Raw genomic sequence first — 15,725 nt, 5'->3', positions numbered from 1 at the left:
TGTCTACTTCCCTCAGTAAACTGTGAGCTCCTTATTCATGTTTGTAACACAGTTTGAGGCCCCTAATGGACAATCATTCAATTGATGAATGACTGAAAGAACTTCAAATCGATTCAACTATACCTGTCAAAGTCTAGGCCAAATGCTGGCTCTGCTGGATCTGTAAAAGATTGCTCTCTCTCTGAAACTGCCACAACCCAGTGACTAACCATCTCATCAGTTACTATTCACTTTCTATTCCTTACATTTTCACAAGGCATGTAGAGACTGAGTCTCACAGTTACCTCCTCTTCTTCTCCTGGCTCCACCACCACTCTTGTTCATGAGTGTGTGTTGAGATGCTCAAAAGTTTTATTTAGAGGGAGGGATGGAGTGGTTGCATGAAACAGAGATGGGAAGTGAGGAGCCACAGAAGTAAAAGAATGGGCTTCCCAAGAGGCAGTCTGGCATCATTCAGAGAAAAGTAATGCAGGAAAGAGTCAAGAGAGGCAGTATTGCTTTGGAGCCCAAGGGATAAAAGGCTCCCCGGCTCAAAGGAAAGGAATCTTTTTGCTGTTTTTGCCTGGAACACTGGGGCTGTGTCCAGAGGGACTGTGGGTTAGTATTAAAGCAGGGAGTTCTGACTGGCAGTGCATCAGGTAACGGGCAACCTCAACCAGAGTGTCTCCTGGCTTAATGCAGCAGGCTTAGAGAAGGCTAGTGCTTAGAAACATGAGTTTGTGAGTGTCAGAGGACACGAGTGATCTCCCTGTGCTATAATTGGATATATCTGGATAATGCTGGGACTGTGGTCCTGTGGTTGGACAAGTTCAAAAATTTGATCCTGTAAACTTCTAGTATTAGTGTTAGTGTGACTTTACTGCCAAAGCTGGTGTGGTTTGGGGGACTTTGGGTTATATGTTCTTTTTTTCATCAGAGATATATGAGATCACTCTGAGTTGAAACTAAGCCCTCATCATTCCTGTATTCCCCATAAGGTAATGCCCTGCACATAGTAGAGGATATTCCTAGTCTTCACTGGGATATCAGTAGAGGATATTACAGTCTTCACTGTAATGTCCTGCCCCAAATTACCCTCATGTCAACCTCTGGAAAGCTTTCCCTAGGAAAAGTCTTCCCAGAGCCCTATGCATGTCTTTGTTCCTCAGGCTGTAGATGAAGGGGTTCATCATGGGGGTGACCACAGCATACATCACTGTGGCCACTGAGTCCTTCATGGAGTAGGTGTTGAGGGGCTTCAGATACACCATACAAAGTGTCCCATAGAAGAGGGTGACCACAGCCAGATGGGAGGCACAGGTGGAGAAGGCTTTGTACTTGCTCGAGGCTGATGGTATTCGGAGGATGGCACTGACAATCCGGACATAGGACATGATCATGAGCCCAAAGGGAGTGAGGAATATGAGGGATCCCGTGGCAGTCAGTACTATGTGATTGACTTTGGTGTTGGAACATGCAATCCTCAGCAGGACGTACATCTCACAGAAAATGTAGTGGATCTTCCGGGACCCACAGAAGGTCACCCTGGTCATAAGGAGGGTGAGGAAGAGACCATAGAGGACAGAGAGCACCCAACAGAAAGAGAGGAGCAAAATACACAGCCCAGGGCTCATGGCTGTGACATAGTGGAGGGGATGGCAGATGGCCACATAGTGGTCATATGCCATTGTGGCCAGGATGAGGTTGTCCAGGGCCACCAAGGAGACCAGGAAGTAGAGCTGTGCTAGACATCCTGCATAGGAGATGGCTTTGTTTTGGGACTGAAGGTTCACCAGTGTGTTGGGGACTGTGTTGGTGACAAATAAGAGGTCTGTGAAGGAGAGATTGGCCAAGAATAAGTACATGGGAGTGTGAAGGCATGAGTCAGTGCCTATGGCCAGGATGATGAGCACATTTCCCACCACCGTGACCAGGTACATGGGCAGGAACATCCAGAACAGGACCTGCTGGTCTTCAGGATTCTCAGAGAGCCCCAGGAGTATGAAGTCTGAGACCCCACTCTGGTTGGCTCCATGCATTTCCCCAACTGTCTGCAACATCAGCAGCAATAGACATTTATTTACTAAGTGTACTCATCTGAGTAAAGACATTCATATAAGCAAAATCAACTATTTTCTTAGCATTACAATTGTCTTAGACCAAATTTTATAAAGATTTTAAAACATAAGCAACAAAATAATAACAGAGAAAGCTTTCTGCAACTTAATCATTCCAGCAACTTGTAGTCTGGCATACTCAACATTATAGAAATAATGTCTTTGTCTTATTTATGTATTTATTATTTAAAAAATCCTTACCCAAGGATATGTTATTGATTTTAGAGAGAGAGGAAGGAAGGGAGGGAAGAAGAGAGGGGAGAGAGAGAGAGAAAGAAACATGGATTGGCTGCCTCCCATATGCACGCCAACCAGAGACTGAACCATCATGAAAGACAAGGATCTAGAGTCATCCAAGGTGACTCTATCCAGCAAAGGTATCATTTAGAATGGAAGGGCAGATAAAGTGCTTCACAGATAAGGGCAAGTTAAAGGAGTTCATCATCACCAATCCCTTATTATATGAAATGTTTAAGGGACTTATCTAGGAAAAAGAAGAAAATAAAAAATTATGAACAGTAAAATGACAATAAACTCACAACTATCAACAACCAAACCTAAAAAATCAAAAATGAAAACTAAGCAAACAACTAGGACAGGAACAGAACCACAGAAATAGAGATCACATGGAGGGTTGTCAATGGGGAGGGGAAGAATGGGAGGAAAAAGTACAGGGAATGAGAAGCATAAATGGTAGACACAACATAGATGGGGAGTTGGTGTTGAGAATAGCATGGGAAATGGAAAAGCCAAAGAACTTATATGTACAACCCATGGACATGGACTAAGGGGGCCAATGCTGGAGGTAGGGGGGATGCAGGGTGGAGGGAGTTAAAGGGGAGAAAAAAATGAGACAACTGTAATAGCACAATCAATAAAATATACTTAAAAACAAAATCCTACCATTTTATAATACTCTTGAAGTGCTTAAAGATTAGTATGGTATGGTAGTATACAGATTTTTAAATGATGTTTAAAATGGGTGTGTATGCATTATAGGAAATGGATATTATGCAATTGGACAGAGGAGAAAAAGTAAAAATATTGGAAGGAAAAATATTATTTGCTGATAGAATGATATATCTGGTAGACTTAAGACAGTCAACTAAAAAGAAGTCCACATTTCAGTTATGTGGCTATTCACACAATAAATAGATCCAAAAGGAATGGTGCTCTCAGTAAGCTGTAGAGTGCAATGATTAAGAAAAGATCAAGGGATTAAAAAGTACAAATTAGTATGTGCATACAGAATAGTCACAGAGATGTAGACTGCAGCATAGGGAACATAGTCAGTAATATCATAATAACGATGTATGAGGCCAAGTGGGTAGTTGAAACATTATGGAGGCCACCCTGGAAATAATTTTGTAAAGACTGTACTATACATCTGAAACTCATGCAGAATAGTATTGCCTATGACTATAATTAAAAATTTGAAACAGTGAAAAGAAAAGTGTGCTGTCAGAGTGCTGAGATTCAAGTGTGAATGCTGCCACTGATGCATTGTGAAACCTCAGGCTATTCACCTGAGCTCCTTAGACTCCATTTATTCACTTAAAAATTGGGTCAGGTGTGGACAAAATTAAGGGATAAAGTGCATAACACCAAAAAGGTTGCATGCAGTGAGCACTGAACAGATATCAGCTATCATTATTACAATTATTACATGTAAAAAATACTCAGGAATAATAAGGTTAAAATATAATGTGAAACAGTCCCACCTACATTATTACCAAACAAATCTATGCATTAATATGTTAACAAGAATCAAGCAGGATCATCAAGTTGTGCAGCAAGGCATAAAGTGAAAATTTAATAAATAGACATTCCAAGATTCCAAATAGAGAGATGAAACATTGCAAGGATGCATGTCCAATTGTTCACCTATTCCAAGTTAATGTTCTCACGTTTTCTTTCTTAAGAAACAAAAACTAATCTAAATTTCATCTAAAAATAAGCATGAAAGTAAGCTGTGGAAGCATCAAAAGAGTAACAGGAAACACTTCCTCTGCAAATATTAAGGACTCTAAACCAGTGTGGTACTCGTGCTGAAGTGAACAGTTAATAGAGCTGGACAGAAACATCAGAGACAGACCGCTACATGTGGAACTGAGTGAATTATTATGAGACTAGGCAAAAGTTGCATTATGTAGTGAATGGTATTGAAGCAACTATCTAATTATTTCAGGGAACAGTTAGATCAATTTTTGTATCTCATCAAACACATTAAAATTTCCTAAAGATCAGAATAAATTATTGTGATTATAGTTTAAATATCTTATAATTTTGTGTCAGTTATACCTCAATAAAGCTGAAATGAAAAATGAAATAAAATAACTTGTTTCCCTTTTCTTTTGAACACTTAATGAATATGAAATTAAAAATTTAAATCCAGAAACGAGATATAAATCATATTAAATTCTACCATGCTGGGATAGATAACCACTGGGTGTATCTTGGTGTTTTTTTAGTTGCTACTCGAAGAGAGAAAAAAGCCAATCTTGTCAAGCACTAGGTAGAGAGCATTGCAGAAAGAAAGCTGCCTGTGCAAAGGCCCTGAGGTGGGAAAGTTCTTGTGTTTAAGGAACCAAACAGGGGCCAGCATGGCTGGAGTGAAGTGGACACCAGGGAGATGTGAGGTTGTACAGTAAGCAGAGTGATCAGATCCTACAAACCTTGTAATGATTTAAAAATTTTATTCAATGTGCAGTAAAGAGTTGTAAGCAGTATGGTCAATGTAAATGGATTTAAGCAGAAGTAGAGGTATATGTTTAGCAGTTATTTTACCTTTAGTATTTTATCAATAAGTTATGGCTATTGCATTTTTAATCAAATGCTTTTCAGTTCCTATCAAGATATACTATGTTAATAGCTTTCCTAATGGTGAAACATACTAACATTCCCTGTATAAATTACTGAAATTGATTTTCTCATATTTTATTTAGGCTTCTCAGTCATATTTATAACTGAGTTTTATTTATAGTTTCTTTTTTTATGTGCCACCCTTATCATCTTTTTGGTATGATTTGGATTTCATTAGGTTCCATATCAAACATGTATTAATTTGTTGTAGATTTCTGTTATTTGGAATTTGTTGGAATTTCTTCAATAGCTTAAAATATAAATTTTAAAAGATATTCCATAGAATTATTTTTCCAAGTAAAAATAAGTTGTACTACTATTCTGCAATCTATTGATTAAAAGCAAAAACTTCCCAGTGTGAATAATTCAAGCAATACAGAAAAAATTAAAATTTATTTTAGCCATGGCATTTAGTCAAGAAACATGTAAGAAAAACAAATAAAAGTCATTGAGACTGGAAAGGAGAAAGCAAAGCCATCTCTGTTCATGGAGCACAGGATCTTGCATAGAGAAAATCCTCCTAAAACTGCTATAACTGATAAAGTAATAAAGATTGCAGGATACAAGATCAATATTAAAAAATAAAATGTATTCATACTTGCCATGAACAATTTAAAAATGAAATTGAGAAGAATAAGGCCATTCACGATAACATTCAAAAGAAAAAGATCCCTAGGAACAAATTTAACAAAAGACATGCAAAATATATATTCCAAAAACCACAAACATTGTTAAAATAAATTATAGATCTGAATAAACAGAAGGAATCCCATGCATGGATTACAAGATTTAACATTGTTAAGGCAATAGTCCCCAAAGAGAGCTACAGATTCAATGCAGTCCTATCAGAATTCCAGGACTTCTTTGTAGAACTTGACACAAATTGATTCTAAAATTCATATGCAATTGTGAAGGACCTCAAATGATCAAAATAATCTTGAAAAATAAAAACATATTTGGAGGACTTGACTTCCCAATGTCAAAGCTAACTACAAAGCAACAGTAATGAAGACAGTGTGGTACTGCCACAAACCCAAACATGTAGCTCAATGGAAGAGAACTGTGAGTTCAGAAATAAACCCATCTGTCAAATGATGTTCGACAAAGAGATTGAGATCATTCAGTGGGGGTTTCCCCACTATCTTTATATTGTCAACAAATAGTGTTGGGACCCCAAGATAACCAAATGCCAAAGAGGTGGACCCTTATTCATACGGTACACAGAATTTATCTCAAAACAGGTAAGTGACCTAAATAAAAGAGCTTGAGGTGTAAAAACTCTCAGAAAAACACACAGGCATATCTTCATGACCTTAGATGTGACACCAAAAGCATGAGCAACAAAAGAAAAAAATAGGTAAATGGGACTTAATGAAACTCAAAACTGTTTGTTCTTCAAGTGACACCATTAAGAAAGTAGAAGGAAATCCCACAGAGTAGTAGAGAGTATTTTTTAATCATCTATCTGATAAGGGATTTGTATGTAGAATATAAAAACAACTCTTATACTTCAATAATAAAAATGAAAATAACCCAATTAAACATGCGCAAAGATTCTGAAGACAGTTTTCCAAGGAAGATGTCCAAATGGCCAATAGGCTCATGAGAAGATGCTCAACATTAACCATCAGAGAAATACAAATAAAGGCTACAGTTAGATGCCCTTTCACCCTCTAGGATGGGTAGAAGGAACAATTCAGATAAGAACAAGCGTTTTCAGGAAATCAGAACCCTCATGCAGTGTTAGCAGGCACGTAAGATAGTGCAGTCATTTTGGAAGCAGTGTAGCAGCTCCCCAAAGGCTAAACATGGAGTCACCACATGGCCCAGCATTTCCACTTCTAGGTATCTCTCAAGAGAAGTGAACACATGTGTACACATAAAAACTTGTACATAAATGTCGCAGTAATATTATAATATCCAACAGGTGAAATGATCCGTATGTCTATCTCATATGCATGGATAAACGAAAGCAGTATGTCCATACAAGGGAATATCATTCAGCTATAAAAAGCAATGACGTGCTGACACATGCTACAATGTGAATGAATGAATGAACCTTGAAAGCAGTATGCTCAGTGAAAGAAGCCTTCACAAAAGGCCACATATTCTACAATTCCACTCAATATGAAAGGCCAGAATAGGGAGCTCTATAGAGACAGAAAGTAGATTGTAGTAGCTTAGGCCTGGGAGGAGGGCAGTGGGCAAAAGGTGACAGCTGGAGAGTACAGTGATTTTATGGGGTATGAGGGAAATGTTCTAAAGTTGACCGAGGTGATGGTTGCACTTATCTGTGAATATACTGGAAACCAATGAAGGGGACACTTAAGTATGTGAATTTGGATGTGATGTGTGAATTACATCTCCATTAGATGTCAAGAAAGAAGTCATCCAAGAAAATAGTGTATGTGCTGGAGTAATGGAGAGTAGTTTGGATTACTGCAGACAATACGATCAATTATTTGGAATGCCAGTTTTAAAATACCCCTCAGGGTGCCAAGGAAAAGAATGGAAGTAAGGATGACGAAAGGTAAGAGAAACAATGGAATGTGGTTTTGGAAGACCTGGAAGACCAGGCTGTAGGGCAGGATATATCTCTGAGCAACCCCAGTTTTAGGGGTTTATCTTAAACTATAACAGGACAGAAACACAGATATATGGACATATGGGATGTTGATCAGGGCCTTATTTAAAAAAAGGAAAAAGGAAAAAGAAACAACCTCAGTTCCCACCAGTAGAGATATAAGAAAAGGGTGCAGTCTGTCCAGTTAAAGGCACACAGTGAATCCATTCTGAATCAGTGTGTATTCCACTCACATGTGTGTTCATGATAATTATCAAATTAAAATATAGTTTACTCTTACCTAGTAAAATAGAAAAATTACCAATTATGCTTCTGTGCTGCTAGTAGGACCCAGTCCTTTGTGTCATTGTGAGAAGGAAAGGAGGAAATTCACATAATCGAGCATGGCCTGGGCAGCCTCCTTGCTGCACAAGGTGTGCTTGCTAGACTACAGATCTGACCACACAGCTTCCCTGCAGCAGCTGAGTTCCCCATTGCCTCCAGAACAGCCCAGGTTTGTGGCCATGTAGTCCCCAGTGGCTCTCCTGTCCCCCGATCTTGCACTCTCTCTGCCACCCCCACGGCTTGTATTTTTCCACAAGGTCTCAAAATACTTTGCCTCCATCCTTCTGACCAGCTGCTCCTTTTTACCAAATGTACTTTCTCCACTCTGCTTTTCCATTTCCTCCTGGTGACATCAACTCTTGCCCCTGGGGTACCACTTCAGCCTTTGCCTTATTTTTGATCTCTATATTTTTTAGTGATTGATCCATTCTACATTTTGCTTAAACATCAGGTCACCTTTCCCCCCACCTCACAGGCCTGTGAGGGCCTCGAGAGCAGGGACAATATAATTTTCATTTCTGTATCCCAGGACCCCACACAGAATCAGGTGCAGCACAGGGATCAAGACAGGAGGCTTGAACTGAATGGTATAGAATAGCAGGCATTCCATGCATTTAAGATGAAAGGATGGAGAAGAGTCATACACCCAAGAACCTAAATGAATAAGCAATAGTACAGATAAAAATGCAGTTGTTTGGAAAGTCAGCCAATGTGCCATGGAAGTGTGGAGCTCGTTCTGAAAATTCAATCAGGAACATGACTAATTTGAAGTAGCAGCAGGATTTCCTAATGCAAAGGTGGGAACTGTGACTAACCTAGGAGATGAAAGTATTTTGGAGCTCTTGGTCTTAGGGGGGAGGCCAGCTGGCCCTCAGTGAATGAGTGGATTTGTTATGCCAATGAATGGAGTGGAATTCCCACATATCTATTCAATGTCGGTGATGCAGTGGAAGGAAATTTTGCATCAGAAGTTTGGGTCCATGTCCCAGCTTAACACACACAACCATTTTTTTGATTAAACAACTACCCTCCACTGAATACTTGGTTAGATGATGTGTCTCTTATATTTTTGTCCACACGACAGCACCATTTGTTTCTAGTTTTCCATTTTATAGATGCAGTGATTGAGACCTAGAAGGTGGATGGGTTTCCTATTGCTGCTCAACCAGCAGCTCAGGAAGTGTGGATCTGACCTCTCCTTTCTGCCTCTGGGGTTCACACCCTCAATGCTCTACCACATGCGAGACAGGAGTGATGATGCCACTCACTGTGGGCTTAGAGCAGAGCTGAAATGCTGGGTGTAGAACCACTTCTCCAGCCTGGAAGCCCCATGTAAATGGGAGCAGCTGTTATGGGGATTCCAGAGGAGTTCTATTACTTATCATTCCTCGAAGTTACTGTCTCCCAAAGCCCTCAGGTAGGAAACCCTGCTTTCAGGACAAAGAGTGGTCCAGGGGCCCAGTCTCAGCTCCATCCTGGGCTGGCTCTGCCTCTCACTCAGACAGAAACAGCCTCAGCCCACCAGTGCCTGCCAGGAGCTTGGCAGAATGTCCAGGTGGAGGCTGCAGCTGGCCCCCTGGTGCTATCTACATTAATGAGAGGGGAGGGAGGAAACATATTGTTATAGACTTCCCACACAAAGGGATATGGGTTCGCCAGGTCAGGAGCTAGAAACTAAAAGGGAGATAGAAAGATGAGCCACACTATTTTCCCAAGTACTGTGCCAGTGAAGAGGGCTCTCAGGAGAGGTGAGTTCCCCATCACAGATGGTGTTGTGGTATGGTGGGCTGACCTGTAGATTCTGAATCAGACAGTGACCATAGGGTGGTCCTTTGACATTTGAGTGAAAATTCAAGTAACTCTTAGCACAGGCTCTGGAGACTTTTTTTCTGATACAGTTTCTATGTGTATTATTTGTTCTATGGTTCTACACCATGAATGAAGTTATCTATTTCTTGGTATTAAAGTGAAGATTTTAACTAAAGAGATCTTCCCAGTGTCACTGAATGGCTTTGATTGGGAGTGCCAAGGTAGGTGTTTGCTTTTTGTTAGCCTAGCACTGAGAGAAAACAGACATCAGACATCCTGAAAACCTGAGGCTATCAAAGGGAGGGCTGTTTGCCCCTTAGGAAAAGAGTTGACCATGACCAATAAAGGGGAATGGATGGGCTCATTCCAGAGACCACTCAAGACCCACATAGATCTGAGGATGAAAAAGAGCACCATGTGAGTCTGAGTGACCCCATCCCTGAGCACCCCAGCCACCACCTCTGTTTCTGCCATAGAAATAAAGTCATCCATCCCCTTAGACCACATCAGAAACAACTTCCTCCCATAGCTGGTTGCCTGGATTCAGGGCCCTCTGGGCCATCTGCCTGACAGAAGAGAAGGTAGGAGACAGGTAGGAGGGCTGGCAAAAGTCAGGGGACATCCAGAGGAATCGGTACCTCAACCCAGGCTTTTCCCACACTCTGGTGCACATCGGAATCACCTGCAATGCTTTAAAGCAAAAACCTGCCCCCTCTCTCTTGATTCTTGGTTATGCTCTGAAAACCAAGTCACTTCCAACAAGCGCTCAGTGATTCCAATGACATACTTTGGGAAATGCTGCTCTGAGTCTGTAACAGTCAGTGGGTCTGAACACTTGAGCCTTAGAGACACAAACTCCTGTGAAGTGTGGCTGAGTGGAGAGAGGAAAGAGCATGGGGGCAGAATGGAAAGGAGCTCCAATTCAGTATTAGACAGCTGGCCTTGTCTGTTGCTCCCTAGCTGTGTGACCTTGAGGAGGTCCTGTAGTCTCTCTGGGCTTCCTCCTCTCCTCAGTGATGCCTCACTTACCCGTTTGATAAAGCGTGCCATGGGGTGTGCGACAGCACTTTGAAAACTACAGAATGTTAAAATGATTGGAGAGCTTCTTATGTTACCTTTAAATAATAATAATAAGGAATTAGATGATAGGAAGATTTTCAAAGTATGGGAGTATGTTTGTGTGTTGGAGAGAAAGAGGGAGAGAGAGAGAGAGAATAAGAGAAGAGCAGAGAAGAGGAGAGGGGAGAAGAAAGGGAGAAAGGAGGGAGAATGTTAGCCAGCACTGTCCAGACCTTACCTACTGCTCTGTGCTGGTCTCAGAGTTCCCTGGTTCTGCTGCCTCCACTTTCACCATATAAACGATGACATTTCAGTCAGGATATAAAGGGTCGAGACATTGCTGTGTGAATAGGACTTGATGACTCATCCTTTTGGCTAAGGGTGGGAAGCAGGCCCATTGGTGCCTAGATAATCAGTCCTTAAAAGTGGAGACAGAAGGTAAGGCTGTTTATGCCCTGATGAAGATGGGCAATTTGAGAGCTGCTGGCTGGATCCCAAGCTTATAAACAAGGAGGGTGTATTGGGACAATGTCAGGCCTGTTTATGTGTTTGGAGAGGCCTTGAGGGGGTTTGGTAGGAGGACTCCCAAGACAGCTTGTTGAAATGAACCTGGATAATTGCTCCAATGTTAATACCTGTAAGCAAAGTTCTTGAGAAATGAGTCTTGTTTATAGGGAGTAAACAGCATTGGGCATTGATATTAAAAGATGCCTTAGAAGTTATAATAAGCCAGAAGTAATGAAGACTTCTCATACAGTGCAGCCTGGCCTTGAGTCATCAGAGGCCTGGGAAATCTCAAGCACTGAACTTGGGCTAAGATGATGCCCAGATTGCTAGTCACTCCAAATACTAAGTGAAAGAGATTTTCTTAAGAGGATATGTCCATTGATTTTAAAGAGAGAGGAAGGCAGGGAGGAGAGAGACAGAGAGAGACAGAGAGATACAGAGATGTCAGAGAACCTTTGACTGGCTGCCCCCTACCTGTGCCCCACCTGGGACCAAACGTGAAACTCAGGCATGTGCCCTGACTGGGAGTTGAACCCGCAAACTTTTTGGTGCATGGGATGACTCTCTAACCAACTGAGCTACCTGGCCATGGCTGTGAAAGAGATTTTAAAAAATCACATCTGGAGGATATTACAAATTAGACCTCATATTATTTCTTTTAATCATATTTTCAATATACTATCCAAAGATAAACAGACATATAAGGAAATAAGATTCCCAAAACCAGAACCAATAGCTGTAGGCACACATGGACTTTAGATAGTACAATAATTAGGCATAGAATAGAAACAATGATGCTTACGATATTTTAGAATATAGAAGCAAGTGTGAAAATTTTAGCAGGACTCTTTACAAACTGAGCAGACACAGGTTAGCATTCAGATAAACACATTCCCAGCCCTCCAAATATCTCTCATGTTCTTTTCTAGGTAGTGTTCCTACAAGGGCACTCCCCTGACTCCTAATAGCGTTCCTTAGTTTTACTCTTTTTTGTACATTTATGTATGTATGTATGTATGTATGTATATATGTATAAAAGGATCATTTTATTTTTAAAAGATATTTATTTATTTATTTATTTATTTATTTATTTATTTTTAGAGAGAGGGGAAGGGAGGGAGAAAGAGAGAGAGAAACATCAATGTGTGGTTGCCTCTCACATGGCCCCCACTGGGGACCTGGCCTACAACCCAGGCACATGCCTTCACTGGGAATCAAATTGGTGACCCTTTGGTTCCCAGCCCATGCTCAGTCCACTGAGGTACACCAGCCAGGCCATTTTTGTACTTTATTTAAACAGTATCTTTCATCCTCTTTTTTGTCTCACTTGTTGTATACATGAGGTTCATCTACATTATTGTATGTGCTTGTAGATTGTTCATTTTCATTGCTGTATAGTGTTCTGTTGTGTGAATAGCTGAGCATGGTTCACCTTCACGCAATTAATGGTGGGTGCTGAGAAATAGATTTTAATTTTAAAATAGTGTGGTTTATCAATTTTTATTTTATAATTATTACTTTTTATATTTTGTTTAAGAATCTTTGCCCATATTCTCATATATTTTCCTCTAAGGGACATGTTGTTTAATCTTCCACATTTAAATGTGTTATCAATTGAGAATTGATTTTTGTATTAGGTTGGGGGGAGAGAGATCAAGATACATTTTTCTCCTCAAGTATGCATATCCAACATACTCAGTCCCACTTACTGGGAAGACTGTCCTCCCCCCTGTATTGCCCTGTGAGTCTTTCCAGTAGTGGGATGACTGTGTATGTGTGATTGTTTCTGAATTCTTCATTCATCTGACAGTTTGTGGTGCTTGCATCAATGTCCCATTCTGTCCATGAGAATTTTTATCTAGCCTGTAACACTCCTTTTAATATTAAAAATTTGTGTTGTTTTGTGGCTGCCTAAAGTGACAAATTCTCTAACATATCCACTTTGAGACCTGTTGTCATTCCCTTAATTAAGGTCACTGTCATCTCTCACCTTTGGGTGCTGAAATGCCTTCTAAAGCATTTCTCTGCCTTTTTGATGATCAATGCCAGTGCACTCTCCTCACTTTCATTGTAACTAAATTCCTAAAACTTAAATGTGAGTATAGAGTTGTCTTTTTAAAACCATTTGGAGAATTCTTGCTTACGTCGAAGGTGATGTGCTTCACCACATCACAAAGGCCATGCATGAGGAGACTTCTGCCTGACTCTCTTGCCCCATCCCATGCATTCTCTTTAATTACACAATATGCTACAGCCATTTTGAAATTTGTTTAGTTTCTTGCATATGCCAAGTTTTCCTTAAACTCTTAAATCTTTGCATATGTTGTTACTTTGCTCAAAACAACATTTTCTTTCCATTTATTCTTTTCATCCAGTTACCTCATAGAGATCCAAGATACAGCTATCAAATCTGGCTGGGGGAGCTTAGGAAAGTCATTCTCAAGGAGTAGCAATTGTGCTGTGTTTAAGGACTGGGATCAGATACCAAAATTAAGTGAGGAGGATCATGTTAAAGTAACTCACGTTACTTTTCTTAAATATACTAGGGATAAATTATGGGATTACATGTTTGAATAAATTGACCAATAAATAATGTCTCTTCCCCTGTTTTTGGAATAATATCTATGAAGCAATAATTGAGCTGCACAGAATGACAGGTTATCAATCTGACAGGTGTCCTAAGTCAAATATTTTAAGACTAAAAATAATGAGGGAGTCAGAGAAGGAAGAGCCTTTCTGGGCTCTGGAACCCAGGGCAGCATCCCTTGTGGGACTAAGGCATGAGGTTGCTCTCTCTGATGCCTGTTCTCCTGCTGAAAGGATGACTAGTCATTAAGAAGCTCCTGCCCTACTCCTCCTAGGGGACATGTTCCAGAGAGACTTTGGGGTTCACTTTGTTTGTTATTAATGTTTTTTTTCCAAGACCTAAGTTGTGCTGGGACCCAGTGTCCCTCAGGCCCAGAAAAGTAGAAGGAGAGAAGCAAGAAGGGATGTTGTAATGGCTCAGGTGATGACTACAGAGGGTGGATCTCCATGTGCCTATAATGAATACCAAAAGTGAAGGGTCCTAGGCCCAAGCCCAGAAGCTGCATATATGTTCAGGCATACTGAGTTAGCTGGGCTAGAGCACACGTGCCTTAGGCTTCTCCCTGCTTCCAGGCCAGATCACTGAGGCTCTGTGTTGTGACTTACAGGACTGTTCTTCAGGCAGCATAAAATCCGAGTAACTGCTCAACATTCTAGTGTCTGCTTAGTGTCTACCATATCCAATTTCTTTATTTAAAATAGGATTCATAAGAATATCATAACAGAGTCCTCTATATTTTTCAAGAAATTCTCAAAAGAGATTTCAAGTTTATAGTAGTATGAAGGTAGGCAGGGACAAGCCAGTACTGTCATTTTAAAGCTGCAGAAAACAACATGTAGAGAAATGAAAGGAGTATGTAGACTCACATGTGTTCTCAAAGGCGGAGTTTATAAGTGTTGTCTGACTGACTTAGGCTCCATAATCAGACGTTTTACACAGGGATGACTCCTACCTGGTTCCCAGACAGTATCATTCCTGAGGAGTCAGAGACAGAGTCTTCTTCCCTCTAACACATGTGAACACAGCCTCTTTCTCTGTCCACGTGTGGAAACACATTCATTTGCCGGGTTTAATCCCCATAATCCTGGCAAATATCCTGTGGTAAGCATGCTGTCCTGTCTTTTCAGGGTTAGGAGATGTTTCCTTAACCTGAAATGTTCCCTCTTAATTTTATTTTGTTTTGTCAACTTGAGTCACGCTCTGAGAAAGATGTCAGGAGGAGACCAGGAACTATATTCAAGATATTGTGGGATGAATTTTAAGGAAAAAATCGTAGCGTTGTTGTGTGGGTAGTGTTAAGCCACGTGACAGGGTAGCTTGAGATAGGGTAGTATTCTAACTGGAGGGAAATTCTGGCCAGTCTGCAAGGCAGTATCTGGAAATCAGAAAAAAGATTTTGGTAAGGATCTTATTTGGAAAGTCTCAGTGTCAGTGGATGTGTTTGCACACACATTTTTATATTTAGGGTCAGTTTTCCGGAGATAGATGTAGAATTCTGGTATTCCAATGTTGTCATTACGTTTTTCACTTTTCAGTGTTATATTGCACTGTATTTCACTAACTTCATTTTTGCTCTTCATTTATACTATCAATATTGAGAAAGATGAACTAATATGTTCATATAACATATAATGTCATTTTATTGACATACAATTGGAAATAAATGAACCTTTTAGAAGAACTCATCCTTAAACTGCATAATTTTATGTATGTAGACAGGTCATTACTTTCCCTTTCTGTAAACTTATTTTGGCTATGATGTAAATGTGTTTTGCATTATTCTTTGCAAAGTTAAGTTTTCAAAGACACAGTTTCTTTTAAGATGGTCAGTCAATTAAATGATGTATTTGTGCAATTATTTGTGAATACCTTTGCCAGATATGTATTCAGAGTGTTA

The 15,725-nt window shown here is 40.2% G+C and overlaps 1 protein-coding gene across 1 annotated transcript; it reads right to left on the bottom strand.

The window, feature by feature from the left end:
• Window positions 1-1,076: 1,076 nt before the first annotated feature.
• Window positions 1,077-2,066, bottom strand: LOC123817503 (olfactory receptor 1D2-like). The gene has a single exon (XM_045837222.1). It carries the CDS (start codon window positions 2,037-2,039, stop codon window positions 1,077-1,079), a length of 963 nt encoding a protein of 320 aa, XP_045693178.1. The 5' UTR covers window positions 2,040-2,066.
• Window positions 2,067-15,725: the final 13,659 nt, after the last annotated feature.

This window comes from Phyllostomus hastatus, unplaced genomic scaffold (genome assembly GCF_019186645.2).
Source record: "Phyllostomus hastatus isolate PE091 unplaced genomic scaffold, TTU_PhHast_1.1 phas_contig_210, whole genome shotgun sequence".
Lineage (NCBI taxonomy): Eukaryota > Metazoa > Chordata > Mammalia > Chiroptera > Phyllostomidae > Phyllostomus > Phyllostomus hastatus.
The sequence above is the reverse complement of the archived record's forward strand: the minus strand, read 5'-3'. Positions and strand labels throughout refer to the sequence as shown.

Bases quoted from the DNA above. Each gene is read 5' to 3' on its own strand.
- LOC123817503 (XM_045837222.1), bottom strand. From the start codon at position 2,039: ATGTTGCAGACAGTTGGGGAAATGCATGGAGCCAACCAGAGTGGGGTC.